At 55.6% G+C, this 27,778-nt stretch overlaps 5 protein-coding genes and 1 pseudogene across 13 annotated transcripts; 4 read left to right on the forward strand and 2 right to left on the reverse strand.

The window, feature by feature from the left end:
• Positions 1-1,035: 1,035 nt before the first annotated feature.
• Positions 1,036-9,146, forward strand: LOC147347022 (pre-B-cell leukemia transcription factor 2). Of its 3 annotated transcripts, XM_086369177.1 has the most exons (12): positions 1,083-1,494; positions 1,702-1,810; positions 2,020-2,219; positions 4,238-4,284; positions 5,216-5,289; positions 5,512-5,759; positions 5,860-6,050; positions 6,238-6,373; positions 6,474-6,627; positions 7,016-7,104; positions 7,226-7,312; positions 7,440-9,139. In XM_086369177.1, exons 1-12 carry the CDS (start codon positions 1,453-1,455, stop codon positions 7,530-7,532), a joined length of 1,470 nt encoding a protein of 489 aa, XP_086225303.1. In that variant the 5' UTR covers positions 1,083-1,452; the 3' UTR covers positions 7,533-9,139. The 3 variants fall into 3 exon arrangements, with proteins under 3 accessions (XP_086225302.1, XP_086225303.1, XP_086225301.1); XM_086369175.1 differs by lacking the exons at positions 1,083-1,494; positions 1,702-1,810; positions 2,020-2,219; positions 7,016-7,104 and having other exon boundaries at positions 3,435-4,284; positions 7,440-9,146; XM_086369176.1 differs by lacking the exons at positions 4,238-4,284; positions 5,216-5,289; positions 5,512-5,759; ... (4 more) ...; positions 7,226-7,312; positions 7,440-9,139 and adding an exon at positions 2,459-3,233 and having other exon boundaries at positions 1,036-1,494.
• Positions 9,147-9,348: 202 nt separating this feature from the next.
• Positions 9,349-13,176, forward strand: AGER (advanced glycosylation end-product specific receptor). Of its 2 annotated transcripts, none has more exons than XM_086369168.1 (11): positions 9,349-9,708; positions 9,882-9,988; positions 10,121-10,313; positions 10,494-10,558; positions 10,878-10,965; positions 11,062-11,277; positions 11,387-11,517; positions 11,702-11,843; positions 12,090-12,116; positions 12,237-12,366; positions 12,489-13,176. In XM_086369168.1, exons 1-11 carry the CDS (start codon positions 9,657-9,659, stop codon positions 12,586-12,588), a joined length of 1,251 nt encoding a protein of 416 aa, XP_086225294.1. In that variant the 5' UTR covers positions 9,349-9,656; the 3' UTR covers positions 12,589-13,176. The 2 variants fall into 2 exon arrangements, with proteins under 2 accessions (XP_086225294.1, XP_086225295.1); XM_086369169.1 differs by having other exon boundaries at positions 9,373-9,708; positions 11,062-11,256.
• RNF5 (ring finger protein 5) lies at positions 12,873-15,266 on the reverse strand. 2 transcript variants are annotated; one of them, XM_086369191.1, is made up of 6 exons: positions 15,025-15,266; positions 14,103-14,121; positions 13,896-14,008; positions 13,739-13,793; positions 13,544-13,661; positions 12,873-13,450 (listed from the first exon to the last, which is right to left on the reverse strand). In XM_086369191.1, the coding sequence occupies exons 1-6, from the start codon at positions 15,162-15,164 to the stop codon at positions 13,353-13,355; spliced, it is 543 nt and encodes a 180-aa protein (XP_086225317.1). In that variant the 5' UTR covers positions 15,165-15,266; the 3' UTR covers positions 12,873-13,352. The 2 variants fall into 2 exon arrangements, with proteins under 2 accessions (XP_086225317.1, XP_086225316.1); XM_086369190.1 differs by lacking the exon at positions 13,544-13,661.
• Positions 15,267-15,903: 637 nt separating this feature from the next.
• On the forward strand, positions 15,904-25,097 carry AGPAT1 (1-acylglycerol-3-phosphate O-acyltransferase 1). 2 transcript variants are annotated; one of them, XM_086369189.1, is made up of 7 exons: positions 15,904-16,138; positions 21,899-22,107; positions 22,344-22,477; positions 22,747-22,922; positions 23,072-23,167; positions 23,297-23,369; positions 23,850-25,097. In XM_086369189.1, the coding sequence occupies exons 2-7, from the start codon at positions 21,908-21,910 to the stop codon at positions 24,032-24,034; spliced, it is 864 nt and encodes a 287-aa protein (XP_086225315.1). In that variant the 5' UTR covers positions 15,904-16,138; positions 21,899-21,907; the 3' UTR covers positions 24,035-25,097. The 2 variants fall into 2 exon arrangements, with proteins under 2 accessions (XP_086225315.1, XP_086225314.1); XM_086369188.1 differs by lacking the exon at positions 15,904-16,138 and adding an exon at positions 17,670-17,911.
• On the forward strand, positions 16,765-18,416 carry LOC147347026 (uncharacterized; annotated as a pseudogene). Its single transcript, XR_015152671.1, has 2 exons — positions 16,765-17,911; positions 18,329-18,416. The product of XR_015152671.1 is annotated as an uncharacterized LOC147347026 (transcript).
• Positions 25,024-27,772, reverse strand: EGFL8 (EGF like domain multiple 8). Of its 3 annotated transcripts, none has more exons than XM_086369185.1 (9): positions 27,704-27,772; positions 27,072-27,198; positions 26,786-26,908; positions 26,566-26,678; positions 26,370-26,465; positions 26,091-26,261; positions 25,936-26,015; positions 25,700-25,853; positions 25,024-25,390 (listed from the first exon to the last, which is right to left on the reverse strand). In XM_086369185.1, the coding sequence occupies exons 2-9, from the start codon at positions 27,170-27,172 to the stop codon at positions 25,341-25,343; spliced, it is 888 nt and encodes a 295-aa protein (XP_086225311.1). In that variant the 5' UTR covers positions 27,173-27,198; positions 27,704-27,772; the 3' UTR covers positions 25,024-25,340. The 3 variants fall into 3 exon arrangements, with proteins under 3 accessions (XP_086225311.1, XP_086225312.1, XP_086225313.1); XM_086369186.1 differs by having other exon boundaries at positions 27,072-27,287; XM_086369187.1 differs by lacking the exon at positions 25,700-25,853.
• Between the last annotated feature and the right edge of the window lie 6 nt (positions 27,773-27,778).

Consider the following 27,778-nt stretch of genomic DNA (forward strand, 5'->3'; position numbering starts at 1 on the left):
CAGTCTTTTGGAAGGGTTGGGGAATGGAAAAAATATGAAATTGACTGCATCATGTTTTCAGAATTTTTGTGCCCTAGGTTCAATATGTGGATGGAAGCTTTGAGTATAGTTTTAAGAGCAAGAATAAGACTTGGGGTCCTATGTTAGTTTAAGGAATCATCTGAAGTCTCTAGTAATCCAGTGAGAAACCACACACACTAAACCATGCATACCCTTCATCCCTCTTTGAAGGGCATTTTGTTATAGCCACTTAGATCTGATTCCTGAGGCCTCAAGTAGAGGGAGATGGAGAGAGCATCAAACTTTAACTACAATTCAGCAATATGGTTATGCCTCTTTCATGGCGATGGACCTGAAACACGCAGGCATGAAGCATTTTGAAAACTAATAATAACCACCATTTATTGAGCATTCACTACAGGACAAATGCTTTATTACATTTGATCCTCATATCAACAGTATAAATGGGGGGAAAAAGAAAAACTCCTTTTTACTCTTTGAGAATCTGAGGCACGGAGATTGTATTTGCCAAGATTGCAAGGCATTAAGCGGCAGAACCTGATCTCTTCATCATATGTCATGCTGTAAGTCACTCAGCTAATGTGACAGGTTGCCATTAAGAGGTCCCAAACGTCTCTGTCTGTCCTGTTTCCCACTTTGGTGCCAGCCAGTCTGACCAGCATTGATCAAAGCCCAAGTCAGGTTGTGGTCCTCTCCCTTTTCCATTTCATGATGAGAGGAAAGCTTTCCCTTCGTGGCTTACATTTGGTGCTTATTTTGTGCCCTGAATAGACTGTAAGCACCTATAGGGCAATGGTAAGTACTCAACCCATATTTGAACACAGTGCTAGGAATGTATGTATGTTTGAGGACCTGGCATCCTTGGATCTGTCTTCCCACTGGAAACATGCTCCTCCCCATCCCAGGAAGTCAGGGAAGCTGGGAAGCAGGCAGTGGGTCCTTCTTAGAGAAGGCACCTGGGGTTGGGGGTGGGGGGGTTGGGGGGGGATTCTGAAGAGTGAAACCACTTCCTTTGTAGCTAGTTCCTGTGTTGACAGAAGTGAAGGGGAGGAGGGGGGTGGAGGGAACACAGCTGGGGTTTAGGGGGCTACTGAGGCTCTGGAGATGGGAAAGCCAAAAATCCTTTCCCATTCTGAACCCCCACCACTACTGCAGCTGGAGGAGCTTTTCCCAGTCTCTCTGCTCCCCTGGGGCAAGAGAAGTCAAGCCAGCAGTTTGGGTGGGAAAAGAGAACTGGAGGAAGTTGACAGGGATGGGCGGGGCCCGTGGGGGGGCTGACCAGGAACCCAGCTTCCTGCTCAGTACCCAGGCATCCAGCCCCCGGCTCACCCCCACCCCTTTCGGCCCCTACTCCCCTCAGGAACTCAGGGTTCCGGTCCTCCTCCCAAATCCCAGCTACCCCCTCCCCCATCGGTTTCTCCCCTCCAGGGTATGGAGGCTGAGAGACCCCAGGAAGAAGAGGATGGTGAGCAGGTGAGCTCGGCACCGGGTTGGGGAGGCTGACACTGGGGGAGAGAGAGGTGAGAGGACCTGGGGCAGAGACTGAGTAATGGTGTACTCAGGGGACTTGGATGGGTTTGGGCATACTGAGGCAGGAACAGAGACACAGAGAGGAAATGGGCTGCTGGCCTAGCCCTCTGCCCACCCCACCCCTACTTGACCGGAACGGATGTCTCTCAGCATCAGGGTCCCCATCAGGATGAGCATGGCTGGCCCCCCGCGAGCTCCAGCACTCGGCCTTGGAGGTCTGCCCCTCCGTCCCCTCCTCCTCCAGGGACTCGCCCTACAGGTACCCCCAGCCCCGCTCTGGGGAGCTCCCTAACCTGGTACCCACTTCTTTCCTGATCCTATTACCAAGGCCCACTCCATCAGGGGCTCTCTCCCCACCCCCTCCAACTCTCCATCACACCCTGGTAGCCCTGACACCCCCAACACACACACACCCACCACTCCTTTTGCCAACCTCTCTGGATCTGAGCCCATGCCTCCTCTCCCCAGCCCTGGGGCCCCGCTCGGCCTCCCTGCTCTCCCTGCAGACCGAGCTCCTTCTGGACCTGGTGGCAGAGGCCCAGTCCCGCCGCCTAGAGGAGCAGAGAGCCACCTTCCATCCCCCCAAGAACCCCCTAAGCCTAGGTCGAGCCCTGCCCCGGCCTCTTGAGGACAGAGAACAGCTCTACAGCACCATCCTCAGTCACCAGGTGAGACAATCCCCACCCCTCCCCGCAGAAGGCAAGATCCAGGCTTCTTGGTTCTGGCCCCTTTTCTCTCTTGGGTCCTACCGCTCATTCTCCCCAGGCATCTTCCCCCTCGCCAGGTCCTACTCTCCCTATCCCACATCACTGGTGTCCTCTATGCCCCTCACACCAGCCCTGGCTCCTTTCAAGGTCTGCTCCTCTTAAAACCTCACCATCAACCTCCCCTTCCTCCACTCCTCCAGTGCCAGCGGATGGAAGCCCAGCGGTCAGAGCCTCCCCTACCCCCAGGGGGGCAGGAGCTCCTGGAGTTGCTGCTGAGAGTTCAGGGTGGGGGTCGAATGGAGGAGCAAAGGTCCCGGCCCCCCACACACACCTGCTGAGACTTGAGCCCCCCACCAGCCCCTCTGCATTCCTGGGGCTCAAAAGCTGGGCAGCCCCACTGCATGCCCTCACCCCTGCCAGGGAGGAGCACCAGAGACTGGAAGACCCAGCATAAATCTCAATATTCATCACCCTCATCCACCTTTCCTGGGAAGTGGAGCAGGTGAAAGTCTCAAAGCCTAGGAATAGCCAAGGTAGGATGGATAATAACTCCCGCCATAACCAAGTGTGTTATGAGGCTATGAGAGGATCCCAGCCTCAGTGGGACACCTCACCCTCTCTTCTGATCTCAGGGAGTGCCTGAGAGTCTCCATCCTGAGCTGTGGGGACAACCCCAGTAGTCAAGCTACCAGGTGGGATCTCAGGGCTCTGTCCTCCATCTCCCAAAGAACGGCAAATCTCCCAAGGTTTTGACCTGGGAATTCCACCCTCCTTCCCAATAAGAAGAAAGGAAGAGAGGGCCCGGAAAAGACATAAAGACCATTCTCACATCTCCATCACCCGCACCCCCTAGCCCCAGGACTGAGGGGCCTACAGGCTGTGAAAGGACATTTAGCCCTGCCCACCCTCCCTCCCCACTGCTGTTCTGAACTGTCTGATGTTTGGTTATATGAATAAATGTGATCCCCCTCTGGACTCAAGACTGGTGTCTGGGGTGGCCGGGTGGAGGGTAGGAAGGTGAGGCCGGAGGCTGCCCGCTCTCCCGAGTCTGGCCAGAGGCCAGCTCCCCTCCCTGGCTGGTTAATTACTGGCTCATTAAGCAGCGGCTGGAGACCTCCCTAATTATCCCCCCCAGCCCCCCTCTCCTGGTTTTAATTAAGTAGAACAGGGAGGGGAGTCATTAGGATAAGAAATATGAACTAAGCTGTCTGTGAACCCAGGCATTCCAGCGGCCAGGGTCCTCATCAGCTTGATCCCGGATTTAGAACCCGGGTAGAAGGACCCCCAGCCTCCAACACGCCCCCGCTTCAAGGCCACAGAAGTCCAGCCCCTGGGCCCTTCCCTTATTTTCCCCACGGGCTAGTCTCCGCCCTCGTCCCCTCCTCCACTCGGTCTCAGTTCCTCTGTTTCTGTGCGTCTCTCTCCGCCCCCAGCTCCTCCCTGTTCCTCCTCCCTTCTCCCCTCCTCTTCCTCCCCGGCTTCCCTCCCCCAACCTCCCTCCCTCGCTCCCCCCTCCTCCCTCCTCCCTCCTCCCTCTCTCTCTCACACACACCCCCGCTTGGGCCTCCTCTCTCTCTCCGGCTCCATTTTCTCCGCCGCCGGGGGCCGGGGTCTCCTGTGGGGGGCCCAGACGGTACCCCAGGTCTCCCTTCAGGGCCGGGGTGAACCCCCGGGAGAGCCGGGAGCCGGAGAGACGGGCGGGGGTTGGGGCGGAGGGAGCAGCGGCCCCAGCGAGTTTGGGGGGGAAGTAACCAGGCGCGGGGGAGGGGCGGAGCAGGGAGGGGGCCTCAGGGCCCCCCCCAACTATGGACGAGCGGCTGCTGGGGCCGCCCCCTCCAGGCGGGGGCCGGGGGGCCCTTGGATTGGTGGGTGGGGAGCCTGGGGGCCCTGGCGAACCTCCCGGTGGCGGAGACCCCGGTGGGGGTAGCGGGGGGGTCCCGGGAGGCCGAGGGAAGCAAGACATCGGGGACATTCTGCAGCAGATAATGACCATCACCGACCAGAGCCTGGATGAGGCCCAGGCCAAGTGAGTGCCCCCAACCCGGGACCCCACACAGACCCAGCAGAAGCCCGGTTCACAAGCTCTGAACCTTCTGGGAGCCCCCAACTCAGGACCCTCCCCAGGATACTACAGCTCTCCTCTCCTTACTCCCGGGAGCCCCAAGATAAGTGATCCCTCTCAAACCTCCCTTCACCCCCCAGTCCCTGAAACCTTAGAAAAGGGGAACCCTAGGTGGTCTTACCCCCCCACCTCTCCCTAACCACCCCACATCCTTCCATCTCCAGAGACCCCTTCTGACTCCCAGACTGAAAACCTGCTGTGCTGTCTGCTCCCCTAACTCTCCAGCCCACCCTCTTCCTAGGGCTCTCCAGACCCCTCCCCAGGGCTCCGACCATTTCTCTCCACCCAGGGCCTAGCCTCCTAGGTCCTCGGGCACCCTTCGCCCCTGCTCAGTGGACACTAGGAGCCCTGCTCAGTCCCAGGACCCTTCACACATCTCTATACTGAACTCCCCACTTCAGCTCAGCACCCCTCACCCCCTCGGGCACCTCAAACTCTGATCTCCTCCTCCTTCTCCTCGGCCTCCTCCTGTCTTCCTCTGAAATCTACCTAGTCACTCTTATTTCTGCAGTCATTCCCACATCCTCTTCTGTACCTTTCTAGACCGTCTCCCACAGTCCCCACCTGGCCATGGTGCCTTTAGCTCGCGGCACCTTCCCTCCTTCCAGCCAAAGCCGGGCAGCTTCACCTTGTCTCTGCATGGAAGCTGAACTCTTCCTAAGAACCCCCCAGACTTCATTCGGCCCCCAGCCTTGCTTTTTCTTGCCACAGATTGACCCACCACCTCCCTATTCCCAAGCTCCCCTCTCTTACCCTTGTGGGTGTGTCGTCCTGTGGTTGTTTTTCCCCCTTGGCAATTCCATAGCCTCTCAACTTTTCTCTCCCGTTCCCCAAGGAAACACGCCCTAAACTGCCACCGCATGAAGCCTGCTCTCTTTAGCGTCCTGTGTGAAATCAAGGAGAAAACTGGTACGTGAGTTCCCTCCTCCGATTCCTCAACTCTGGGGACAGAACCCTGGTTCCCTGTGGAACTTAGGCTAAGAGTTTGACAACTTGGGGCCCTGAGGAAAGTGTGGGTCAGGAAGATTGCTAAGGGGGGCTTGGGTGGGAACCCACACCTGGAGACTTGGGTCTCCAGGAGGGCTGAGAGCTGGGGTGTGGGGTCCCTAAGTCCACTCGCCTGCACGCTAGGCCTCAGCATTCGAAGCTCCCAAGAGGAGGAGCCTGTGGATCCACAGCTGATGCGCTTGGACAACATGCTTCTGGCAGAGGGTGTGGCTGGGCCTGAGAAAGGGGGTGGCTCAGCAGCTGCAGCGGCAGCAGCTGCAGCCTCCGGGGGCGGAGTGTCCCCTGACAACTCCATCGAACACTCGGACTATCGCAGCAAACTTGCCCAGATCCGCCACATTTACCACTCGGAGCTGGAGAAATATGAGCAGGTGAGGAGAAGAAGCCAGAGTGGGTGGAGGGAGAGGCCGTTAAGGGCGATGCCCAGGGCCAAAGGGCTCCTGCTCACCAAGCCTCGGGCCCCCACTGCAGGCGTGTAACGAGTTCACAACCCACGTCATGAACCTGCTGAGGGAGCAGAGCCGCACGCGGCCCGTGGCACCCAAGGAGATGGAGCGCATGGTGAGCATCATCCACCGGAAGTTCAGCGCCATCCAGATGCAACTCAAGCAGAGCACCTGCGAGGCCGTCATGATCCTACGTTCCCGCTTCCTGGACGCCAGGTGGGGCCCAGGGCCCCCAACCGGCCCCCAGCACTCAGCTCCTTCCCATTTTTCCCCACGCCTCAGGCCTCCATGTTGCACAGCACAACAGTCTGCTCCATGACATTGGCGCCCTGTGAAGTGAATCGACAGGATGGCCCGGCCAAGACACCAACACCCTCCTCATCACCCCCTCTTTCCTCTATAGACGGAAACGCCGTAACTTCAGCAAACAGGCCACGGAGGTTCTGAATGAGTATTTCTACTCCCACCTGAGTAACCCATACCCTAGTGAGGAGGCTAAGGAGGAGCTTGCCAAGAAGTGCGGAATCACTGTCTCTCAGGTACCGGGGAGGCGTTTGGAGGGCACACAGCTCTAACTAAGGTTTTCACAGAGGAATAGGTTCCCACCTGACCCTGCTTTCTGACCCCACCACCCCGCAGGTCTCCAACTGGTTTGGCAACAAGCGGATTCGCTATAAGAAAAACATAGGAAAGTTCCAGGAGGAGGCAAACATTTATGCCGTCAAGACCGCCGTGTCGGTCACCCAGGGAGGTCACAGCCGCACCAGCTCCCCGACACCCCCTTCCTCCGCAGGTGGATCCCACTGCCACCCTGGCTGACTGTTCTGCACGCTTCCTGCTTTTGTCCCACTTCTTGTCTAGGCAGGATCAGAGTAGAAAGAGGGGGCCTTCTGGGGTGAGAGGAACCAAGCTGGTCAGATGGGTGGGGATATCGGGGGGCTGAGGCCACTCCAGTGAAGTTATTTCTGCCTTTCTTCCAGTAAGTGGCCAGGGGAGGCTCAGAAACAGCCCGCTCCTTCTGAGTGTTGCCATGTTGTCTTGTGGATAATTTGGGTATGGTGGTACGCCTCCACCAAGCTAGTCCAGGGCACTTCCTGAAAACTGAGAGCTGTGGGGAATCTCCCATCTGCCATCACAGGCTCTGTTACACTCTTCCCTACTTCCCCCTCTGCTCCCCCAAGGCTCTGGTGGCTCTTTCAATCTCTCAGGATCCGGTGACATGTTTCTGGGGATGCCCGGGCTCAACGGAGATTCCTACTCTGCCTCCCAGGTCAGGTGGTCCATCGCGCCTTGAGTAGGGCTTTTTCAAACTCGGTTCCCCTACTTTTGGATATGAAAGTCTTCTCTTCCAAGGCCTCTCACTGTGTCGTGTCCTCCCCTGTTGCCTGCAGGTGGAATCACTCCGACACTCAATGGGGCCAGGGGGCTACGGGGATAACCTCGGGGGAAGCCAGATGTATAGCCCTCGGGAAATGAGGGTGAGTATGCCCCTGAAGCCCCTCTCCTCAGGGGATGGGGGTGGGGAGGCCTTTTCCCTCGCAGCGCTGGCCCCTGTGCTGGGTTTCTCAAAGCCCCACCCCAGCTGTCTGTCTCTTTTTTTCCCAGGCAAATGGCGGCTGGCAGGAGGCTGTGACCCCGTCCTCAGTGACATCCCCGACAGAGGGACCAGGGAGCGTTCATTCGGACACTTCCAACTGATCTTGCCCCTCAGGGCCACAGGGGTGGGGGCTCACAAGGCAACTCTTGAAGAGGACACAGGCATCCGGAGAAGACCCAAACACGGGAGAAGCACAAGACAAGAGAAGGCCAGATGGGGCCGTCCCCTCCCCGGCCAGATTCTGTCAGTGCTGGGGGTGCCGACGACATGGCAGGGAAGATGGGGTCCCCTCAGGGGAGAGTGGGGTCTGTCTACCCCTTTTTTCTTTCTTTTTTTTCTCCCCCTTTCTCTCTCTCAGAAACACACACACCCTATTTTTCAGATCTTTCCTCTCCTTTCTCATAAACACACCGACAACTGTTCTGTTTCTCTCTCTCTGTCTCTCTGTGGGCTCCCCCACTCTTACCTCCCCCACCCCACTTATCTGCTCTGGGATCTGTGGAGACGCCAGCCCTGCCCAACCAGAGATGCCAAAAATGGGGACATGACTTCTGGACAGAGGACATGGGCCACGCCCCCTGTCCCCCCCCACCTCCTGCCCCTCCAGACGGCTTTTATTACCTCATACGCAGCTCATCTTAAACCAATAGAATCGCTCGGTGGACGAGAGTGTCTGACTCAGATATCTACCTCGGAGGGAGTTTCTGCTACTTTAGGGAATTGTTGACTGGGCTTTGGGGTTGAATTTTTTTTTTTTTAAGGAAAGAAAAATTATCCCGGGGTTCCATCTGTAGTTTTTTTAATTCTTATTTTGGGAGTTTTTGTTGGTGGTGGTGGTGGTTCTTAATTTTTAATTTAGTTTGGGGAAGTAGATGTTTTTATAAATAATGTGTTTTTGTTTTTTTTTTTTAAGTTGCTTTCCCATATTAGGGGTAATAGCCAAAGGGGTCATGATAAGAGAAAGGGGAACAAATAGGCCTGCCTGGCTCCAGTCCTGTCCATCGAGAAGTAACATTTAACAGGGCATCAAGCCTGCTTCCCCCCCCCCCCCCCACACACACACAATCACTTAGGTGTTCTCCTTTGCTTATAAAGTCACTTAGGTGTCCTTTGCTCATGTGGGCAGCTTTCTGCTGCACTGAGCATGGAGGCAGTCGGTCTTGCTCTGTCGGCCTATCCCCCTTCTTCCTACATCCCTTGGGCAGGGCTGGACTCAGTAATTGTGAGCAAATGACACATCGAAAATCCTTTTTTTTTAAACTATTATTTAAAGATTGGAGGAGGAAGAATGGGGAGGGGGTTATTGCCAAATATGTTAAATATGGGTTGGGGTGTTTGTGTGTGTATTGCCCTCAGTTTCCCCAGATATGAGGTATCTTTTTTTCTCAGTCCAAAATCAAGAGGGTTGGGGGAGAGAGGAAAGAGGCTGCAAAGAGCCAGGTTATGAGGGAAGGTAAAATCTCCATCCCCAACCCTGGGCCCTGAACCCTACCATCTGAACCCCTCAAACATCCTCAGGCATTTATAAGACTGTCACAGTGGGGAACCCCTCCCGTCAAAGATCCAGGCAGGATTGGGGGGCAGGTTGGGAGTGTGATGGGTGGGGGTGGGAGGCATGGGCTGAGGGCAGTTCTCTCCTCACTTGTAAACTTGTAGTTTCACAGAAAAAAAAAACAACCACAGTTTTAAATAAAGAAATTTCTTTTTTTCCTGGGTTTAGTTGAGAATTCTTTTAAAAAATATGAAAAACCCCAGAAAAAAAATTTTTTTCTTTCTCAGAAAACCCTAAATAGGTGCTCCCCAATCCCCGCCCCACCCAGGTCTTCCAGTCTTTCCCTCACCACCCAGGCCCTAGGTTTCACCCCCGCCTCCTGGGAAACAGCCAGGCCTGAACCCCGTTGCCTGGCAACCTTGCTTAGTCATCCAGTAGCCTTCAGTGGACTGGTGGAATAGGTTGGGGGTCCTGAGGGGTGAGAGACCCTAGGAGATGCACTCCCCACCCCCCCCATGGATGTGACTGTGCCCAGAGGCTGGCAGTGCCCTGGGGTGGGGTGACAATTGTTTCTCCTAGTACCTGAAGGACTCTTGAATTTGAATTCCTAGCATTCCCTGTGACGAGACAGGACGGGGGAGATGGGGGCAGGGGAGAGGGTACAAGCCCCACCTAGGGTGGTGGCCACAGCAGCAAGGGGCAGACAGAGCCAGGAGCCTGGGAAGGAAGCAGGATGGCAGCAGGGGCAGTGGTCGGAGCCTGGATGCTAGTCCTCAGTCTGTGGGGTGAGCCACTCCCCTGCCACAACCCTCCCCGCAGAAGGCACCCCGCCCTGTCCCCAAATCTCCCCCCCAGCTTTGCAGGAACCTGGGTGCCGCTTTCCAGTCTCCCTCATCCTCCCTGTTCTAGTCTTGCTAGCTGCCATCTCCCTGCCCTCCATCATGGTGCTGTCTCCCAGGGACAGTCATGGGGGACCAAAACATCACAGCCCGGATCGGGAAGCCACTGGTGCTGAACTGCAAGGGAGCCCCCAAGAAACCACCCCAGCAGCTGGAATGGAAACTGGTAAGTGGGGCTCCTGTCTCTCCACTTCTGGGGACGCCAGTGAGATTCGCGCCCCCTCCTGCCCACCTCCCTTCTTCATCAGTCCTTTCCCAAAGGGCCTGCACTGTTGAGGCCCCTCTCCTCTGCCCCCAGAACACAGGCCGGACAGAAGCTTGGAAAGTCCTGTCTCCCCAGGGAGACCCCTGGGATAGCGTGGCTCGGGTCCTCCCCAACGGCTCCCTCCTCCTGCCGGCTGTTGGGATCCAGGATGAGGGGACTTTCCGGTGCCGGGCAACGAGCCGGAGCGGAAAGGAGACCAAGTCTAACTACCGAGTCCGAGTCTATCGTAAGGGTTCCCAGGACCTCTTCACCACCCACCTCTCATCTAAGGAAAAGCCTTCGACCCCAGCCCTTGACTCCTTGGCCCTGGCCTGGGAGAACTTGACTTCAGCTGCCCCCATTCCCACACCCAGGGTGTGAGAATCTTCAAAGCTGTGGCCTCTGATAGGAATTTTCCCTCCTTCAGAGATTCCTGGGAAGCCAGAAATTGTTGATCCTGCCTCTGAACTCATGGCTGGTGTCCCCAATAAGGTAGAGGATGAAAAGGGGAGACGTGGAAAGGGGTCCTGAGGATGGGAGGGGAGTGTAGCTCTGTGTGTGTGTGTGTGTGTGTATGTATCACTCAGTTGTGTCTGACTCTTTGTGACCCCATGGACTGTAGCCCGCCAGGCTCCTCTATCCATGGGATACTCAGGGCAAGAATACTGGAGTGGCTTGCCAGTTCCTTCTCCAGGGGATCTTCCTGACCTAGGAATCAAACCCGGGTCTTCCACATTGCAGGCAGATTCTTTACCATCTGAGCAACTGGATTCTCTTATTTCCAGAGATGATGAAGTTGATTTTTCCCCAGGTGGGGACATGTGTGTCCGAGGGGGGCTACCCTGCAGGGACTCTTAACTGGCTCTTGGATGGGAAAACTCTGATTCCTGATGGCAAAGGTGAGTCCCAGCGTCTCCCCTCCCAGCTGCCTTCTTTCTGAGCCCTCTCCCACACCCACCCTGGAATGTCTCACCTTGTCTTCCCCCCCACCACAGGAGTGTCAGTGAAGGAAGAGACCAAGAGACACCCAAAGACAGGGCTTTTCACGCTCCATTCGGAGCTGATGGTGACCCCAGCTCGGGGAGGAGCTCTCCACCCCACCTTCTCCTGTAGCTTCACCCCTGGCCTTCCCCGGCGCCGAGCCCTGCACACGGCCCCCATCCAGCTCAGGGTCTGGAGTGAGCGCCGAGGTGGGGAGGGCCCCAACGTGGGTGAGCACATGTCAGAATGTATGACCCTCAGGAAGGGAAGGGTTCAGCCTGTGGCCACTGGGACCACACACAGGTAGGACTCTCAACCCCATCGCCTTCCCACCCCCAGACGCTGTGCCACTGAAGGAAGTCCAGTTGGTGGTAGAGCCAGAAGGGGGAGCAGTAGCTCCTGGTGGTACTGTGACCTTGACCTGTGAAGCCCCCGCCCAGCCCCCACCTCAAATCCACTGGATCAAGGATGTGAGTGACCTGAGAGGGGGCTGGCAGGTAGCAAGATACATAATTGGCAATTCGGAGGGCAGGGGGTTCATGGAGAGGCAGGCAAGGAGGTACAAGGGTATCTGAGGATGTGGAGGCGAGGACAGAAGTATGGGATGTGTGGACAGGGGGTTTAATAGTCTCCTATCCCTCCTTCCCCCACCAGGGCAGGCCCCTGCCCCTTCCCCCTGGCCCCATGCTGCTCCTCCCAGAGGTAGGGCCTGAGGACCAGGGAACCTACAGTTGTGTGGCCACCCATCCCAGCCATGGGCCCCAGGAGAGCCGTGCTGTCAGCGTCAGCATCATCGGTGAGACCTTCCTCTGAATCCCAGGCCAACCCTGAGGCTGGCTGAGGGACAGTGCAGGCCCCAGTTCCCCATCCTACACTAGCACTGTCCCCAAGAGCCACCCTACCCCTCCCTCAGTGCAGCCACACCCAGGCCTCCTCTGTCCGACACAACCCAAGAGAACAGCCTGTCTCTTTAAGGGACTCACTGGGGTTCCCACTAAATACCTCGCTTCCAAACTGAAGCCTTCCCTTCTTTGTTTTCCAGAAACAGGCGAGGAGGGGACGACTGCAGGTGAGGGGGTTGGATAAAGTCAAAGAGAAGCAGACAGACCTCAACAGGACTGAGGGGGTCAACCAGAAAACAACTATGAGTGGTGGGGCCATGCCCTCAGTTATCCCCATCTCCATACAGGCTCTGTGGAAGGGCCGGGGCTGGAAACCCTAGCCCTGACCCTGGGGATCCTGGGAGGCCTGGGGACAGTCGCCCTGCTCATTGGGGTCATCGTGTGGCATCGAAGGCGGCAACGCAAAGGACAGGAGAGGTGAGTGGAGGAAGCCAGACACCTCAGACTGAGAACTTCCAGGCAGGAAGCAGAGGTGTGGGGTAAGAAATGATGGCGTGCTAGAAACCATGTGCAGAATTCTCCCCAATCCTCCTCCCCAGGAAGGTCCCGGAAAACCAGGAGGAGGAAGAGGAGGAGAGAGCGGAACTGAACCAGCCAGAGGAGCCCGAGGCGGCAGAGAGCAGCACAGGAGGGCCTTGAGGAGCCCACGGCCAGACCCGATCCATCAGCCCCTTTTCTTTTCCCACACTCTGTTCTGGCCCCAGGCCAGTTCTCCTCTGTATAATCTCCAGCCCACGTCTCCCAAACTTTCTTCCACAACCAGAGCCTCCCACAAAAAGTGATGAGTAAACACCTGCCACATTTGCTGTTGTGTGCTGTGTGATGCCCTCTCCCCCATGCTTCCCCACACCACACCAATATCTGCTCAAGCTGGGGAGCAGATGCTCCTGTCCTGAAGGAGGGACGGACAAAGGTAGGCAGAGTGAATACATCTTACCATGTTTATTGAATTTATCATAAAGGAGGTAGTGAGGGGAGGGAAGCACTTGAGAGTCAGGACCCACATTAGACACTGGGGAGAGAAAAATTAAATTAAATCAAGGGGAACATGGGAGAAGAGTCAGAGGAAGCCTTGCCCACCTTTCAACATCAAATCAAGAAATATGGTGGAAAGCAAAGGATCAGGAGAGAGGAGAGACAGACACTGTCTTTAGTCCACCCTCCTCTCCCAGAGCTGAGAGTTATGACGCTACTGAGGGAGCAGTTCAGAGCACAGGTTCTCCCAGCCTATGCACAGATGTCACTCTTCCTCCGCACATCCTTGTGGAAAGTGGCCAGGGTTGGCTTTAGCCAACAGAAATGAAGGGCCTGTGGGGGGGAGGGTCCAGGAGTAAGGAAGGGTCAGCAGGGACCCCCAATACTGATTCTCCTCTGGCTGGTGGTGGGCAGGAAGGAGACACGGCTCAAATACTGAGCAGCCAGAAAAAGAAGAAGATGGCGAGAAACAGGAAGAGGGAGTCCTGCCAGCTGGAGGCCGGGTGACCCTGTCCCAGATCCACACCTGTGGAAGAGAAGAGAGCTGTGAAAGAAGTATCCACTCATAGGCCAGGGGATTCAGAGGACTTGCTGGTAGCAGTTGAGGGCAGACGCTTACCTGTACCCCGACGGAACGGTTCATGGGTATTGAAGACGGTGGTGAAAAAGCCAAAGGGAAAAGCACCAACACCAAATGAGAAGTGAAAGCCCCCAGTATCGCCAAATGGCTGGAATCCCTAGGGAGGCGGAGAAGGTCAGTGGGGAACGAGGCAAGTCTTTGGCAAGGAAGGAATACAAATCAGACAAGACTCACCCCTCTGCTCTCCGGAGCGGGTCGCTGGCCCTGGGGGCGGGGTGGGGTTTTCAATCTGAGGAAGAGGAGAGGGACTATCAATATTCCCTCCTCTTCTACACCCCACTCCCCCGACAGAAGTGTCCACTATCCTTCAGTACCACCTCCCCTCTCTTACCTGGGATCCTGGGGCTTCTGGCTCCCTCGCCCATAGAGAGGGACAACATTTTCTCTGCTGATCCCAGCTTTGCACACTGGGCACTCTTGCCGCTCTGGCCGTGTCTCCAGCCACTGGGGGAAAAAAATGTGGTTTCCAGTACACAGAAGGGTTCTTCCAGCTCCTCAGACCTCCCCATTTCCCTCTTCATCTCCTCTGAGTACGCACCTGATGAAGACAGGGCCAACTGCAAGGGGGAAAAGAAAGGTCAAACCAGTTGAAACCAAACACAAAAGAGATACCTACCCAACCTCAGAGTCCCACCTCGCTGTTACCAGGTATTACCTGCTGTTTCTTTTCATATTTTCCACAACTCCTACCATGCCAGCCAATTTGGCCATCCTGCTTCTCTAACCTTCCAAAGCTACATCCATTCTCAACAGGCTCAATCCTCACTTCTCTCCTCTCCCCCGCCACACCCCCCACATCCCATACATATACAAATCCTCACCCCTTCCTTCTCTGCTTTTCAATTTAATTTCCAGTTTTCTTCAACCACCCCTTTCCAAGCTCCTTTCAGCCCTCGTCTCATTCTTGCCACCATAACTCCCCAAGCAAATCCCCTTTACCAGCACCTACCTTCTCCCACTACTTTTCCTATCTCCTATGCTCAATAAAGACCTTACTTCCACAATTCCTTAATCTTTGGGGGCCGCTCCTCCACAGTGCTCTTGTCCGCAGGTTTCTCATACCACCCCTTGACACAACTCATCTGAATGTGATCCCACGTTCTCTAGATCTCCCCTAACCTTGCACTCTAATCTGTTCCCAACTGTACAGCTAAGACCCCTCAATTTCCAGAGGTAAGGTGGCTCGGGTCTCACCTGCACAGACGTGCGGTGCCCACCTCCTGCGCCCCATTTCTTCTTAACACACTAGTTGGCGCCTAGTTCCTACGACTTTCCACGGGTCTCCTCTATACAGACGTGACCCTCTCACCCACACATACCCCAAAAGACGCAAGAAGCCCCACTCAGGCCTCACCTATGAAAATGTGCCCTCCGATTGCCTGTATGACTGTGGCACCCCCAGCCCAACCTCCCCAGGATAGATGTGAGCCCCACTTATTTTTGCCCCCTTAGATTCTCACCAGTACAGGTGGCCACACACACTGACCACAGCTTCCCGAGCAGTCTCCAGACAAATATTACATTCGAAGGTCGCGCCCGCCCCTCCCCGCTCGCGGTTTGGCCCTTCGGGGCCCCCGTCCTCCTCCTCCGCTGCTGCCATGGCCGGTACTCTTTCGTCCCCCGCGTACCCCTTAGTCCCCTGAAACACACATACAAACGCCCCGAGAAACGAGAAACCTCCTCCGGCCCACGGTCTTTGGACAGGCTTCAAAGTTTTCTAATCACTATTGGCCTGAGTGCCTGCCAATCATACAGAATCGGAAGGAAGGATTGGTCCAAAAGGCGGGGGGCGGAAAGATGGTTACGCGGCTCCGCCCTTACACAATGACTATAGGCTGACACAGTCACAGTTAGTCTACGATGCCACGGGATTGGTAACAACTCCATACGTCCTGTCACCCAGCTAGGGCGGGCTTTATTCGTCTGAGTAACTGCCAGTCATAACCAAAGACCAGAAGCAATTGGCTCAAGACTGCCTAGACGTCGCCCACTACAAGCCCCAGTCTTTCTTTTACTTCCTCTTTCAGAGAACGTCCGGATTCCTATTGGACTTTGGAGCGTTTGGCTCCGAAGCAACTGATTGGCTAGAACTCGACGGAAAATGGTAGCTAGGTAAAGTGCGCGTGCGCATCAGGCGGAGGGACGAGGTGGGCCAATCCTATGAGGATTGAGCCTTCTCTGGTCCCACCCCTTCACCTCTATACTGTCGCCATGGTGACTGCTCTACAATTGGCGGGTTTTTGGGGTTCAAAGGCCTCGGCTCGGCCTCATCCGGGTCCTCCGACTGCGATCTCTCTCGACTGATTGGGTCTCTTTTTTGCTCCTGATTGGCCCAGATCAGGAAAGACGGCGAAGAGCTCGGAAAAGAGGACAAATACTAGGGTCGCAGGGTTCAAAATGGCTTCGGCCTCCTTCGGTGACGTAGAGAGCAGAACTTGGGTCCGCCCCTCCCTCTTAGTGAAGAAGGGAGCAGGACTAGGATTAGCCCGACGTTTGGATGGTGCGAACATCGACCTGCAGCGCTGGTGTTAACCCATCACCCTCGGCTGGACGACTCAGCCCGCCCCTCTTTAGGTGATTCACAGAGCAGAACTGAAGACCCATCCCCTTTTTAACGTGACACATAGTAGAACGAGTTGACCTCGACTCCGTTTTAAATCTTAAAAGCAGAAAAGGTCTAGCCCCCTCCTTTTGTGAGTGGGTGCAAAAGAGGCAAGGCCCGCCCCCTTTAAGGCAACCCGCCCCTTCTTTCTCCTGTGCCCAGCAGAACTGGGGTATTCCTCCTGGCATCCTGGGGTATTATACCTGGGACTTAGGCAGGCTGCTTCAGAGCTTGGGCCTTTCGCACAAGTTTGAGCCTCTTCTATAGTCAGTGGCCCTCACTGTAGCCCAAGGAGCAGAAGTAGGTAACCGCCCTGCCATTACGGTGTTCTTTACATCCTATTCAGGGGCATGGAAACTCTTTCAGGGCAAAGGTGACTGGGGGCTGGAGGCCAGACACAAGCTGAGGGTTCTTCAACAACATCCTGATAAAAAGGCCCCATGTGACTCAAGTGAGGAAAGATGAGAAATTAGGAGTCGCCTATGGCAGAGGAGGTTAAGGTTCAGGCCACGACGTGTAGAGGTTTAGGGAAAAGGTCCTTGAGAGGGAGAAGAGGAGACCAATAGGAGTGGAGAGTTGATGGGATGATCCTGACAAGGGGATGATGGGAGTATGGTGGAGAGAGAGCTAGGTACATGACTACAAAATTAGGGAGGCATGCTCATCCCAGAGGAAACAGCATTCTTGCTCACTTTTTCAAGAAATTAAGCCTAATGTCCAATTTCCATTGGAAAAAAAAGCATACATCTTTTCTATATTGCAGAGACGGGTAGTCTCAGCGTGGGTGAGTAGGAGACTACTAAGGAAGAAAGTAGACAAAGTACTGAGGTTAAGGTACAGCCTAGAAGGACAAGGGCCTGAGAGTTTGCCTTCTCTCCAAAGACCAGGATGGGGGGCGGGCAGTGGAGGAGGGAGCTGGACTGCTAGGAGATAGTGGCAGGGACAAAGGGCAGAGATCAGATGAGGGTTGGAAGGTGAGCTGGGGTGACATCTCGTCTCCATCGAGCCCTGGAGAGAAAAAGAAGAGACGTGAAGAACCTAGTGCTTGGCATATAGTAGGTGCTTGATAAATATTTGAACTTGAATGGGGAACAGGAGGAGGGAGCTGGAAAAGGGTTGGAGTTGGAGGGAATAAGCAGCAGATGTGGGAGTTGAGAACAAAAAGAAGCCAACTGACAATATGAGGAGAACCGATGGAGAATGAGAAGGAATACAGCAGCAAGGGACACACAAGCCATGTGTGCCGAAAGGAAGTTGGAGGAAAAAAGATGCAGCTGGAACCAGAGAAGGCCAGAGAGACCTAAGCAGAGCCCAGCTGGGCCCTCGTGGGGCGGAGCTAGGCAGAAACTGAAAGATGTGGGAAGGCGATAACAGGGTCCCCGGGAGGCGATTGGCAAAACAGGGCGCCCATCACCGCCCCCTACTTCCTGGCCAGCCCCGGAAATCAGCGGGCGTGGGGAGGGGTGGCGGGGGATAGCGGCAGCAGCAGCAGCCCCAGCCCTCAGAGAGACAGCAGGAAGGGAGGGAGGGAGCTAAGGGGACAACCCCCCACCATTCCTACCGCTATGGGCCCAGCCTCCCACTCTCACCTCCCCTCCTTCGGCCGGGGCTAGGACACCCCCAAATCCTGTCGCCCCCTTGGCACCGACACCCCGACTGAGGCAGAGACACAGCCACCCGCCACCACCGCTGCGGCAGCCTGGCTGGGGAGGGGGCCAGCCCCCCAGGCCCCCCACCCCACTGAGGTGGGGGCAGGAAAGGGATGGGAGGAGGAGGGAGGAGGGGATGGGGGAGAGATTGGGTCTGGGAGGGCGGGCTTGGGGAGAGGATTGATGGGAAAAGGATAAGGGCCGACTGGGGAGAGGGTTGCTGGGGAAAGGAGAGGGGGCCTGAGAGGGGGGAAGGATGGAAGAGACACAAGAGGGAGGAGAGATGGACACCCTGTGAATTTGAGATGGGGGTGTGGACAGGGGGATCTTGGAGAGGAAATTCCCATCACCTTCCCAGTTCCTTTTTGTGCCCTTTGGCCCCACATAACTCTTGCGGGGTTGTGGCAGTCAGAAGGCAGTTTACTGCCCTCGATTCCCCAGCAGAATTGGCTTCCTAGGAATGCCCTCAGACACCTCTGTTTCTGTGTAGGCACAGGACCTCTTGTTTCTCAGTGGCCTTCGGTACTGTGTTCGACCCTTACTGACATACAGATGCCTCGTGGGGGGCCATGTTTTCTACACCGAGTGGGTGTGCCTTTGACATGTTTAATGGCTTCTATGCCAGTAGTGTGCCCAGTGCTGTCCACAGGCTGGAGAAACAGTGTGTTATTTTCCATCAGAATTGCCTGTTCTCATATCTATGTCCATGTCTCATGCAGTCTTAACGTGTTCACGTCTGCTTGTTCTCATCTGTTGCCTCTGTTGTGTGGTTTTGTGTTTCTTGTCCATGTTATGTATTTGCACGTTTACTTTAGCATGTAGAGATCATACCTTACTTTGTTCAGGCCCACAGGTGCTGTGTTTAGTCCCACCATATGCAGGCGCCTTCGTGTGTGGAATCTCATGGCTTAACTGACTAGCGCACACTCGGTTGTGATTGGATTGGCCTGTTGACTGTGTTTTCTTAATCCTGGTTCACACCACCCACATGCGTGCCCCTTCGCATGATGTGCTGATGTGACATGTCCACAACTCGTGTGCTTCTGGTTAGACATGTATTTCATAATTTGAGGGGCAGTATATTTTGTGAGCCATATGCTCATTAACTCCCTTGGCACTCCATTGTGCTTATGAATCCTTGGACATTTCCTGTTCTGCAGAGGAAAGGAACATCACATATTAGAGAAGAAGATAACTGGGCCTCCATGTTGCTGAAGAGCCACTTCCATATACCTTCCCTTGCTGACCCCCTGGCCTGCATCTCTTCATGCACATTATCTCTGGCGCCTGTGCACAGTCTGTGTCCATGGAGCTCAGTGCCCAGCACAGGGTCAGCCCTGCCAAGCACATGAGCTGTCTGTCCCCCGCTCTTTGCACTGTTGGCACGCATTTGATGACACCAGCATCTTTCCCCTGTGGCATGTTAATCCCCATTCTGTATGTTTCTCTTGTGCGAGACGGTGTGTTCCATCTTGTCTCAACTGTTGTTCTGCCATCACTGTGACCCTCTTGTGTGTGTGCATCCAGAGTAGGTTACTGTTAGGCCTGTGTGTTCATTGCCTTCTTGGTGCCTTTTCTTTTCCTAGTTAATAGTCCTCAAGAGGGTAGCTATCTGATTCATGTTCAGAAGTGTTGTCCCGTTAATTACAACTAGGTGGGTATGTACACATCCTTATAATCTGTCCAGTAAATATTTATTGAGCATCTTCTCTGCTTCATTCTGTCCTGGGCATTGGGAATAAGACAGTTCCTGCCATCAGGCTTGCCTGCAGGCTAGGAAGGTAAACACAGGTGACCTCAAGCAACTACATGCTGTTTAGTGTTGAGGTCAGTGGTCCTCAGACTTACATGCACATTGGATTCACCTAGATGGCTTGTTAAAACACTGGTTGATGGGCCCAGTGCCCAAAAGTCTTGTTTCAGAAGATCTGGGGTGAGGGCCAAGGATTTGTGTTTCTACACTTTGAGGACCAGTGATCAAGATAAAGTGTAATGAAAACACAAGCCTGGAGGAGTTCAGGAAGAACTCCAAAAAGTGACACCAAACTGGATGAGGCAAGTGAAGAGGTGGAGGAACATCCCCACCGAAGGGAACATCCTGTTGTGACCTAGAAGCATGAAAGATCATGGTGTGTCTGAGGAACTGCAGTTAATCGGTGTGCTGGAGTGAAAAAGACTCTTGTAGGGATGTGGCCAAAGATGTAAGCAGAAGTCAGCCTGTCCAGAAGGGCCTCTGGGCAAGAGATATGCTCAGATTGGTGTCGCGGAAACATCCTGTGGTTGCCGTGTGGAAGATGGATCGAAGGGGATGAGTTAGGAGCCTGTTGCACGTAGTGCAGGGGAGACACGCTGGTTCCAGCTTGCGGGGAAAGTAAAATGAAGCCACACAGAGCCCGCTCTCCTAGTGCTGGCACAGTCCTGTTTCCCCTATCACCTGTCACCTTCACCCTTAGCAGTGGACTGACCTTGGAGCACAGTCCTTCTGTCGTGGAAGGGAGTGCCTTTGGCCTTGATATGAGTGATAGATGTTTACCTGAATGCCGTTTTTGTGAATTGTGACCCTGCCCCCAACAGTGGGTCGGAGTGGAGGAAGGAGGAAGAGCCTGGAGAAGCGATTCTGCATGCCACGCTTCCTCCTCCAGAGCTCCTTCCTCTCCCAGGCAGGTGGTACGATGACCCTTTTACTCTTTCGCCCTCCTCCTCCCGCTTGGTGAGGACTTGCATACTGCCTGCCGGACCACTCTGCCTCCAGTGTCGCTGGAAGCGAGGGGAGGGCTGGTGGGATCTGTTTGCCTGTCTGTGGAGGCAGGATTAATGGACATAGGTATGTCCATGGGTTGATCTGGGAGCAGGGAGCCTGCCTGGGTGGAGAGGGGTTTTACTGGGTATTCATTTTGCCGTCCTTTTATCTGTCATGATTATAAATTTGCATGTGTGCACGAACATGTTGGTCTTTGTATAACTGTGTGTGTCTGGGTTTGCATTAGTGACAGAGCCTTTATTCTTGGCAGTCAGCCCTTGAGAATGTCTGTGTTTTGTCACGTACATGGTATCTACTATGTGCTGTGTGTACACATGTGTACAGATATTTATACAGACAACAGCATAACCAAGTGGTTAGGAGCACAAGCTGCTTAGGTTTAAGCTAGGAAGTACCCCTTGGGGGTCATATCACCTCAAATAAGTTTTTTAACCTTTCTAGGTCTATTTCCTTTCATATGTAAATTGTGTGCTTTCATATTTAAGGACTTAACATAGTATATGGGCTTGAACCCACCTGCCAGTTCAGGAGACATAAGAGACTTAGGTTTGATCCCTGTGTTGGGAAGATCCCCTGGAGCAGGGCATGGCAACCCACTCCAGTATTCTTGCTTGGAGAATCCCATGGACAGAGGAGCCTGGCAGGCTACAGTCCATAGGGTCACAAAGAGTCAGAGACAACTGAAGCAACTTAGCAGCAATGGCAACGTAGTATATAGACCAGCCTTGTACAACAGAACTATAATGTAAGCCACGTATATAATTTTTAATTCTCAGCTACATAAAAAAGCAGGATGAAATTAACCTTAGTATATTGAACCCAGAATGTCCAAAAAGTTATAATTTTAGAATGTAATCAATATAAAAGATTATTAATGGGATATTTTGCATTGTGTTTTTATTCAACATCTATGAAATCTGACATGTATTTGATACCTCTCAGTGTCTCTCGGTGTAGAATAGGGCACATTTCAAGTGCTCAGTAGCCATATGTGGCTGGTGGCTACCATATTGAGCAGAGAGAAAGACCATTATAAGAGCCTTACTGGCTGCAAGTGTTAGCTATTATTAATGTCCCTTTATTGCCGTGTATCTGTGAGCTGTGGATGTCCATGTCGTGTGTCTTTTGTGTGAATATATCTGGCACCTTCAGGGACGGGTGGGAGAGCAGCCCTGAGCTCCCATCCCCATCGCTCCCCTCCTAAAGAGGCTTCCTGGACAGGTGTTAATGCTCCCCACAGCCCCCCAAACCTTCCCCCCCCTTGCCACCCCGCCCCCCCACCTAGGAACCAGGCCCACCGCCCTTCGCCCCGCCCCCTGCAGGTGACCAGAATGGAGCTGTGGCCAGGGGCGGGGACTCTGCTGCTGCTGCTCTTCCTGCTGCTGCTCCTCCTGCTGCCCACTCTGTGGTTCTGCAGCCCCAGTGCCAAGTACTTCTTCAAGATGGCCTTCTACAACGGCTGGATCCTCTTCCTGGCTGTGCTCGCCATCCCTGTGTGTGCCGTGCGAGGACGCAACGTCGAGAACATGAAGTGAGGTCCCAGGGGCTTGGGGTGATGGAGGGAACCTCAGGGTCGGAAGCGAGCAGTGGATGGGGAGGGCAGTGAGTGTGCAGGAGACACTGAGCGAGCCGAGCCCAGGGACGAGGAAGGGGAGAAGACTGCCAAGATGCCCAGGAAGGTGGCAGGGTGGCTGGGAGCTGAGCCCTGCTGGCAGATGTATGCCAGCGGGTCCTGCTGGAACCCCTTGCTGTATGGGACCCCCACAGGATCTTGCGTCTGATGCTACTCCACATCAAATACCTGTACGGGATCCGAGTGGAGGTACGAGGGGCCCACCACTTCCCTCCTTCACAGCCCTACGTCGTTGTCTCCAACCACCAGAGCTCCCTCGACCTGCTTGGTGAGCAGCCCCTCCCAGCCGCCCTGGGAACCTTCCCTGGGATCACCTCCCCTAGGGGTCCTCCACCCTCCCTCCTCTGGGACGTCGCCCCCTTGCTCCCTCTGCTGCCCTCAGGAGCAGGGTGATACACCTGCAGTCACCCTTACTTTCTCGGGCTGCCCCTGCCGTCCCAGTCTACCTCTTCCCTTATCTCTGGTCCCTGGCGGTGTGGCTGAGGTGGGCCGCTTCCTGTGATGCTGATCCTCACCCCGCCCCCACCCCTGCCCCAGGGATGATGGAGGTGCTGCCAGGCCGCTGTGTGCCCATTGCCAAGCGGGAGCTGCTGTGGGCCGGCTCTGCTGGGCTGGCCTGCTGGCTGGCGGGAGTCATCTTCATTGACCGGAAGCGCACTGGGGATGCCATCAGTGTCATGTCTGAGGTCGCCCAGACCCTGCTTACACAGGACGTGAGTCACCCTGGGGAAATGGGGCTTAGAGGATAGAACAGCTGTAAACTGATGTGCAGGGCCCACAGGCCTCAGAAGTCCCATGACAGCATCATAACCATTTTCTGACTGCTCCATGTGTGTCTTCCTTGACCCCCTCTCTCCCCCAGGTACGGGTCTGGGTTTTTCCTGAGGGCACGAGAAACCACAACGGCTCCATGCTGCCCTTCAAACGTGGCGCCTTCCACCTCGCAGTGCAGGCCCAGGTGATCCCGACTTCCCCTTCTCCTGACCCGCAGTCCCCAGCATCCCTTCCTCTCTTGGCAGAGGCTCGTCATGGGGGCCTCAGAAGGAGCTCTGGGCTGACCGCTTTCCCCCCCACCCCCCACCTTCAGGTTCCCATTGTGCCCATCGTCATGTCCTCCTATCAAGACTTCTACTGCAAGAAGGAGCGCCGCTTCACTTCGGGTGAGGGCTCTGTGCAGATCTGGGATTGGGGGTGGCTGGAAGGGCCATGAGAGGCTAGAGGGATATCCCCACAAGGCAGGAGCTTCAGTCAGTGTCAGAACGGTGAGATGTCCACCTGATCATGTAATGTGACCCCACATCAGCCGATACGTATTTATGAAGCAGAGCTGTACCCTGCTAGGCAGTAACACTCTGTCCTTCCAGTAAGGGCCGTTACTGTCTAGCAGGGAAGATAAGCCTTTGTGTGCAAAGTCAGAGCATCCGGCAGTAAACGCTAGACTGTGAGGGCTGGCAGGGCACTGAGGTGTCTGGGCTGGGGTTGGGGAAGGCCTCAGCGAGCAGGTGGCAGTTGCCCATGGCAGAGGGAGGGGAGCTGAAAGGTGGAGGACGAGAGCAAGCAGCAGGAGAGCTCAGCAAGCAGGCCCCAGCGGTGGGCAGAGTCCCAGCAGACAGCCCTGACGGTGCTCACCCCCTTCCCAGGGCGATGTCAGGTCCGGGTGCTGCCCCCAGTGCCCACAGAAGGGCTGAAGCCAGATGACGTTCCAGCTCTGGCTGACAGAGTCCGGCACTCCATGCTCACTGTTTTCCGGGAAATCTCCACTGATGGCAGGGGTGGTGGTGACTATCTGAAGAAGCCCGGAGGGGTGGGCGAGGCCGGGCTCTGAGTTCCCTTCTCATCTCCCCCTCCTCTGCCCCACCCCCCACCACCTTCTCCACACCTACCAGCCCACCGGCCTAAAGCCGGGCCAAGCTCCTCATCTGCCCTCTCCCCACTTGTTCTCCTCTTTGGAATCTTCAACTTTTGAAGTGAATGTGGTCACAGCACCGCTCCCTGCCCCCGTCCCCGCCCCCCTCCCCACAGACTCCGTTGCCTCGGTGCAGTCTCCACTCTGACCCCTGCCTCCTGTGCCATCTTGTCTGTGGGACAGTTGCCTCTCCCTCATCCTCAGTGGTTCAGCCTACACAAGGGTAGGAACACTCCATTCTGTCCCCAGTGGACCCTCTTCCGTTGTGGTCTTCTCTCCCACTCCACCTCACGTTGGCCAGTGGACTCATCCATTCTGTGGAACAATTCCTCACTCCCACGTCCACAGACACAGTGGACTCATCCGTTGGTGAGGACACTCCTCACGCTGTGGCTGGAAGCTGATGCGTGGAATACTTCTCCCAGGGTCACCCTGGGAACATTCCTCAGCACCTTCTCTCTTCTTTCCGTGGAGCCTCCTGTCAGTGGAGGCTGGACTCTTCTCACCCAGAGGTCTCATCCCTGCCCTTGCCCAGGTGCCCGGGCTTGAGCACACTCTTGGATGCCACATTTCCACTTCCACCCATCCCCTGGGTACAGTTGTTCAGTGGTCCTGGCCCCCCAGCGCCCTGCAGCCCTCCTATACCATCCTAGTCGGGCACAGGGGGAAGAAGCAGTTAACGGGTGCTGCACTCACTTCCCCCTGGGGAGCTGGGGAAAGGACCTGAACCCTGGCTGGAGGGGATGGGGAGGGCTTTTAATTTATTTCCTTTCTTTTGAGGCTTCCCCTCTCTGAGCCAGTTTTCATTTCCTCCCTATGGCAGTAGCCACTCCCTGCCTCCCACCCCAGACCTGTGCCCCAAAAACCGGGGAGGTGGGCTGGGAGCAAAAGGAGAGGGTGGGACCCAGTTTTGCGTGGTTGATTTTTATTACTTATCTGGATAACAGCAAGAAACCAAGAATAAAGACTGAGCAAGATCTGAGCATGTTCTGGCTGTTTTTGTTAAGGAGTTAAGAAGGCAGTTCTCACCCAGGCATCGGCCCTAGCCCGAGGATTCAGGGGTGGCAACCGCCTTCCTCCATTCTTTAGCTTTGCATGGTTTCCATTGTCCATGGCTTCTCAGCAGCAAGTAGCCTTATCTGCAGCTCCCTAGCCAGCCAATCCCAGAGGATTAGTGAGTCCAGTTTCTGTATAAATTAGAGGGCAGGGGCTCTGCAGAGGCTCCTTATCTTCGCCCTTTGAGGCCTGGGCCCAGGCTGTTGTCCTCACAGGAGCCTGGTTAATGACAAGGAGACAGGCAGACAAATCGACTGTGTATTTCTGGGATGCCTAGAGCGGGCCCTGGACGCTAAACAGATTGACAACCTCTCTCAACAATAAGTGGAACCGCCACTGAGCTGGAGAACGGGGTACCAAAAGAGGGGGTGGTGAACTGCAGAAATCTGGGAAGGTATGAGGTGAGTGGGTGCAGAGGAAGGATTTTGGATAAGAGAAAACTTAAAAGTTGGGAAAAGGTGTTTTGAGGAGCTGGGGGGCAGTTGTGGGGAGATGGGGGTCCCCACCGAGAGGGCCATGGGGACTCACAGGTGCCCAGTCTCTCCTCCAGCAGCAGCACCTGGTCACTGAGAGACTCGATCCTATCACCCTGGCCCCACAGCTCCGCCACCTGTTCGGGCTGCAGCTCTTCCGGGGGCACGGGCAGCACTGCTCGGACCCAGGCCCCAGCCTGACCGGCCCACTAGAAAGGAAGAGATACCTCAGAGGGGCAGGGAGGGGGCCTGTCAGCTCTGTAAGTGTGGCCTCCCGGCATCTCCACTCACCTGCTCCAGCCTCTCCAGGCGGCCTCGCAGCTCGCCAATCTCCCGCCTCAGGGCACGCTTATCAAGTCCAGCCTCACGAACTGGGGACCAAGGAGAGGGAGCGTCACTGCTGCCCCGGCCCTGCCTCTATTCGCCCCCTGCTCCCACCGACTCACCGGCCACATTGAGGATGCTGGCACTGGTTGGGGGCTCTGGGGCCCTCTCCGCGCAAGTACGCCCATCCAGGCCCAGCACCAGGCCGTGCGGGCAGCCACAGGTGAAACTGCCCGCCGTATTGAGGCAGCGATGCGAGCAGAGAGTGACGCCGGTTCTGCATTCATCCACATCTAATTACCGGAAAGAGGAGGGGGCTGACGGGGGCGGGGCGGGGATGGGCGCCACTGACGGGCAGGGAGGTCCTGGCACCACCTCCGAGGGAGGGCGAGCCTACTCACCCACGTGACAGTGCTTCCCACCCCAGCCCCGGGCGCACTCGCACTGGTCCGGCCGAACGCAGACACCTCCATTCTGGCAGGGCTTGGCGCAGATGGCTGAGGGTGCAGGAAGTGGGGTTCAGAACCTAGCGGAAGGCCTGGCTCTCCGCCCAGCGGGGCACACCTCCCCCTAAGGCCCGGGAAGCCCTAGCCTCACCTTCATCACAGGTGAGTGCCCCAGGATGCCGCTTCTTCCAGCCCTGGCAGCACACGGCGTGGGTCTGCCGCACCTCCCTCCGCACCTCCCTCCAGGCCACGCGGTACGTGGTCCTGGAACACAGCGCCGGGCTCTGGGTGTTAGCCTATGTATGGGTCCTTGTCCTGGCTTTGGGGGGTTCCTCTTGAGAGACCCCGGGGTCCTGACTCCCCATCCTCACCTGTAGGTGCTGCAGACACGCCTTCCAGAGCACAGGGTCAGATAGGGCTTATATACAGGTTGGCTGTAGGACTCATTGTAACGGAGTGGGACCACCAGGGTCTGCTTGGAGCAGACCCCCTGACTGCACCCATGTGGGAGAAAGTGAGACACTGAGTGGGCCAGGCCCTGGGAGCCAGAGCCCCACTTCCCTTCACCCTCCCTAAACATGACAGCCTCATCCCCCCCTCAACTTTGTTTTGCCCCCTGTGAAGCCCCACCCCTGGCCCTGCCACCTCTGTTGTCACCTCTCTTTGAGGGCTCCACCCTTGGCCCCCTCGCCTGTCATCAGTAGCAGGAGGAACCAGAGTCCGCCTAAGACAGTGCACGGCTCAGCCCTGGACCCCATGATTCTCCTTGACTTCAGACTGCCAGCTGCAGGCAAGAAGAGGTTAATGGAGGCCCTGCCCCTCTGCTAGTAACTTCTCCAGCTCCAGCGCTCCCAAGAACAGTCTGCTGGTGCCCTGTAAGCCAGGCAGGACTTTCATTTGCACACTTGCACTAGCCACCAGGATTGTCAACACCTGCACATATTTAACACCCACCATCCTTTAGCACATCATGGTCCATGCAGCACCATACAAGCTCACAGCCTGACCCACTCCCTCCACCTCCCCTCAGGCCCCTCCTATCTCTGATGTGCCCTCTTCCATCCTAATCTTCCTACCTTCAAAATCTCAGATATTCACCATTACACCCCTTTACACCTTGTATACAACCCACGCACCTGGAGGCACCACCTTAAGCACACTCATGCTACCCTCACAACCCCACCACCACATACACCCTGGACCCTTTACTCAAACAACACCTCCAACCCACACTCACTCTAAGACTCTTAGTGACCCCCACTCTTTCCCCATTGACATTCTCTCCCCACCTGTCTTTGCCTTTCTCCGGGAGACTTCAGGCCAACCAGCCTCAGCAGCAGCTGCTCAGACTGGTGGGCGGGCTG

This window comes from Bos grunniens, chromosome 23 (genome assembly GCF_055505025.1).
Source record: "Bos grunniens cultivar Pamir isolate PY7600 chromosome 23, Bosgru_T2T1.0, whole genome shotgun sequence".
Classification (NCBI taxonomy): domain Eukaryota; kingdom Metazoa; phylum Chordata; class Mammalia; order Artiodactyla; family Bovidae; genus Bos; species Bos grunniens.

Coding starts and splice junctions, on each gene's coding strand:
- EGFL8 (XM_086369185.1), bottom strand. CDS start 27,172: ATGGGGTCCAGGGCTGAGCCGTGCACTGTCTTAGGCGGACTCTGGTTC. Junction 26,909..27,071: donor GGTGGAGCCCTCAAAGAGAG/GTGACAACAGAG, acceptor ACATGGGTGCAG/TCAGGGGGTCTGCTCCAAGC. Junction 25,391..25,699: donor GGAGGAGAGACTGGGCACCT/GTGAGTCCCCAT, acceptor GTCATTAACCAG/GCTCCTGTGAGGACAACAGC.
- RNF5 (XM_086369190.1), bottom strand. CDS start 15,164: ATGGCAGCAGCGGAGGAGGAGGACGGGGGCCCCGAAGGGCCAAACCGC. Junction 13,794..13,895: donor CAGAAGCCCCAGGATCCCAG/GTAAGAGAGGGG, acceptor CCTCTTCCTCAG/ATTGAAAACCCCACCCCGCC. Junction 13,451..13,738: donor CCGCTCCGGAGAGCAGAGGG/GTGAGTCTTGTC, acceptor TCTCTTCCACAG/GTGTGGATCTGGGACAGGGT.
- AGER (XM_086369168.1), top strand. CDS start 9,657: ATGGCAGCAGGGGCAGTGGTCGGAGCCTGGATGCTAGTCCTCAGTCTG. Junction 10,966..11,061: donor TCTGATTCCTGATGGCAAAG/GTGAGTCCCAGC, acceptor CCCCCACCACAG/GAGTGTCAGTGAAGGAAGAG. Junction 12,367..12,488: donor CAACGCAAAGGACAGGAGAG/GTGAGTGGAGGA, acceptor CCTCCTCCCCAG/GAAGGTCCCGGAAAACCAGG.
- LOC147347022 (XM_086369177.1), top strand. CDS start 1,453: ATGGAGGCTGAGAGACCCCAGGAAGAAGAGGATGGTGAGCAG. Junction 7,105..7,225: donor ATTCCTACTCTGCCTCCCAG/GTCAGGTGGTCC, acceptor TGTTGCCTGCAG/GTGGAATCACTCCGACACTC. Junction 7,313..7,439: donor ATAGCCCTCGGGAAATGAGG/GTGAGTATGCCC, acceptor TTTTTTTCCCAG/GCAAATGGCGGCTGGCAGGA.
- AGPAT1 (XM_086369189.1), top strand. CDS start 21,908: ATGGAGCTGTGGCCAGGGGCGGGGACTCTGCTGCTGCTGCTCTTCCTG. Junction 22,478..22,746: donor GAGCTCCCTCGACCTGCTTG/GTGAGCAGCCCC, acceptor CCCCTGCCCCAG/GGATGATGGAGGTGCTGCCA. Junction 23,168..23,296: donor ACCTCGCAGTGCAGGCCCAG/GTGATCCCGACT, acceptor CCCCACCTTCAG/GTTCCCATTGTGCCCATCGT.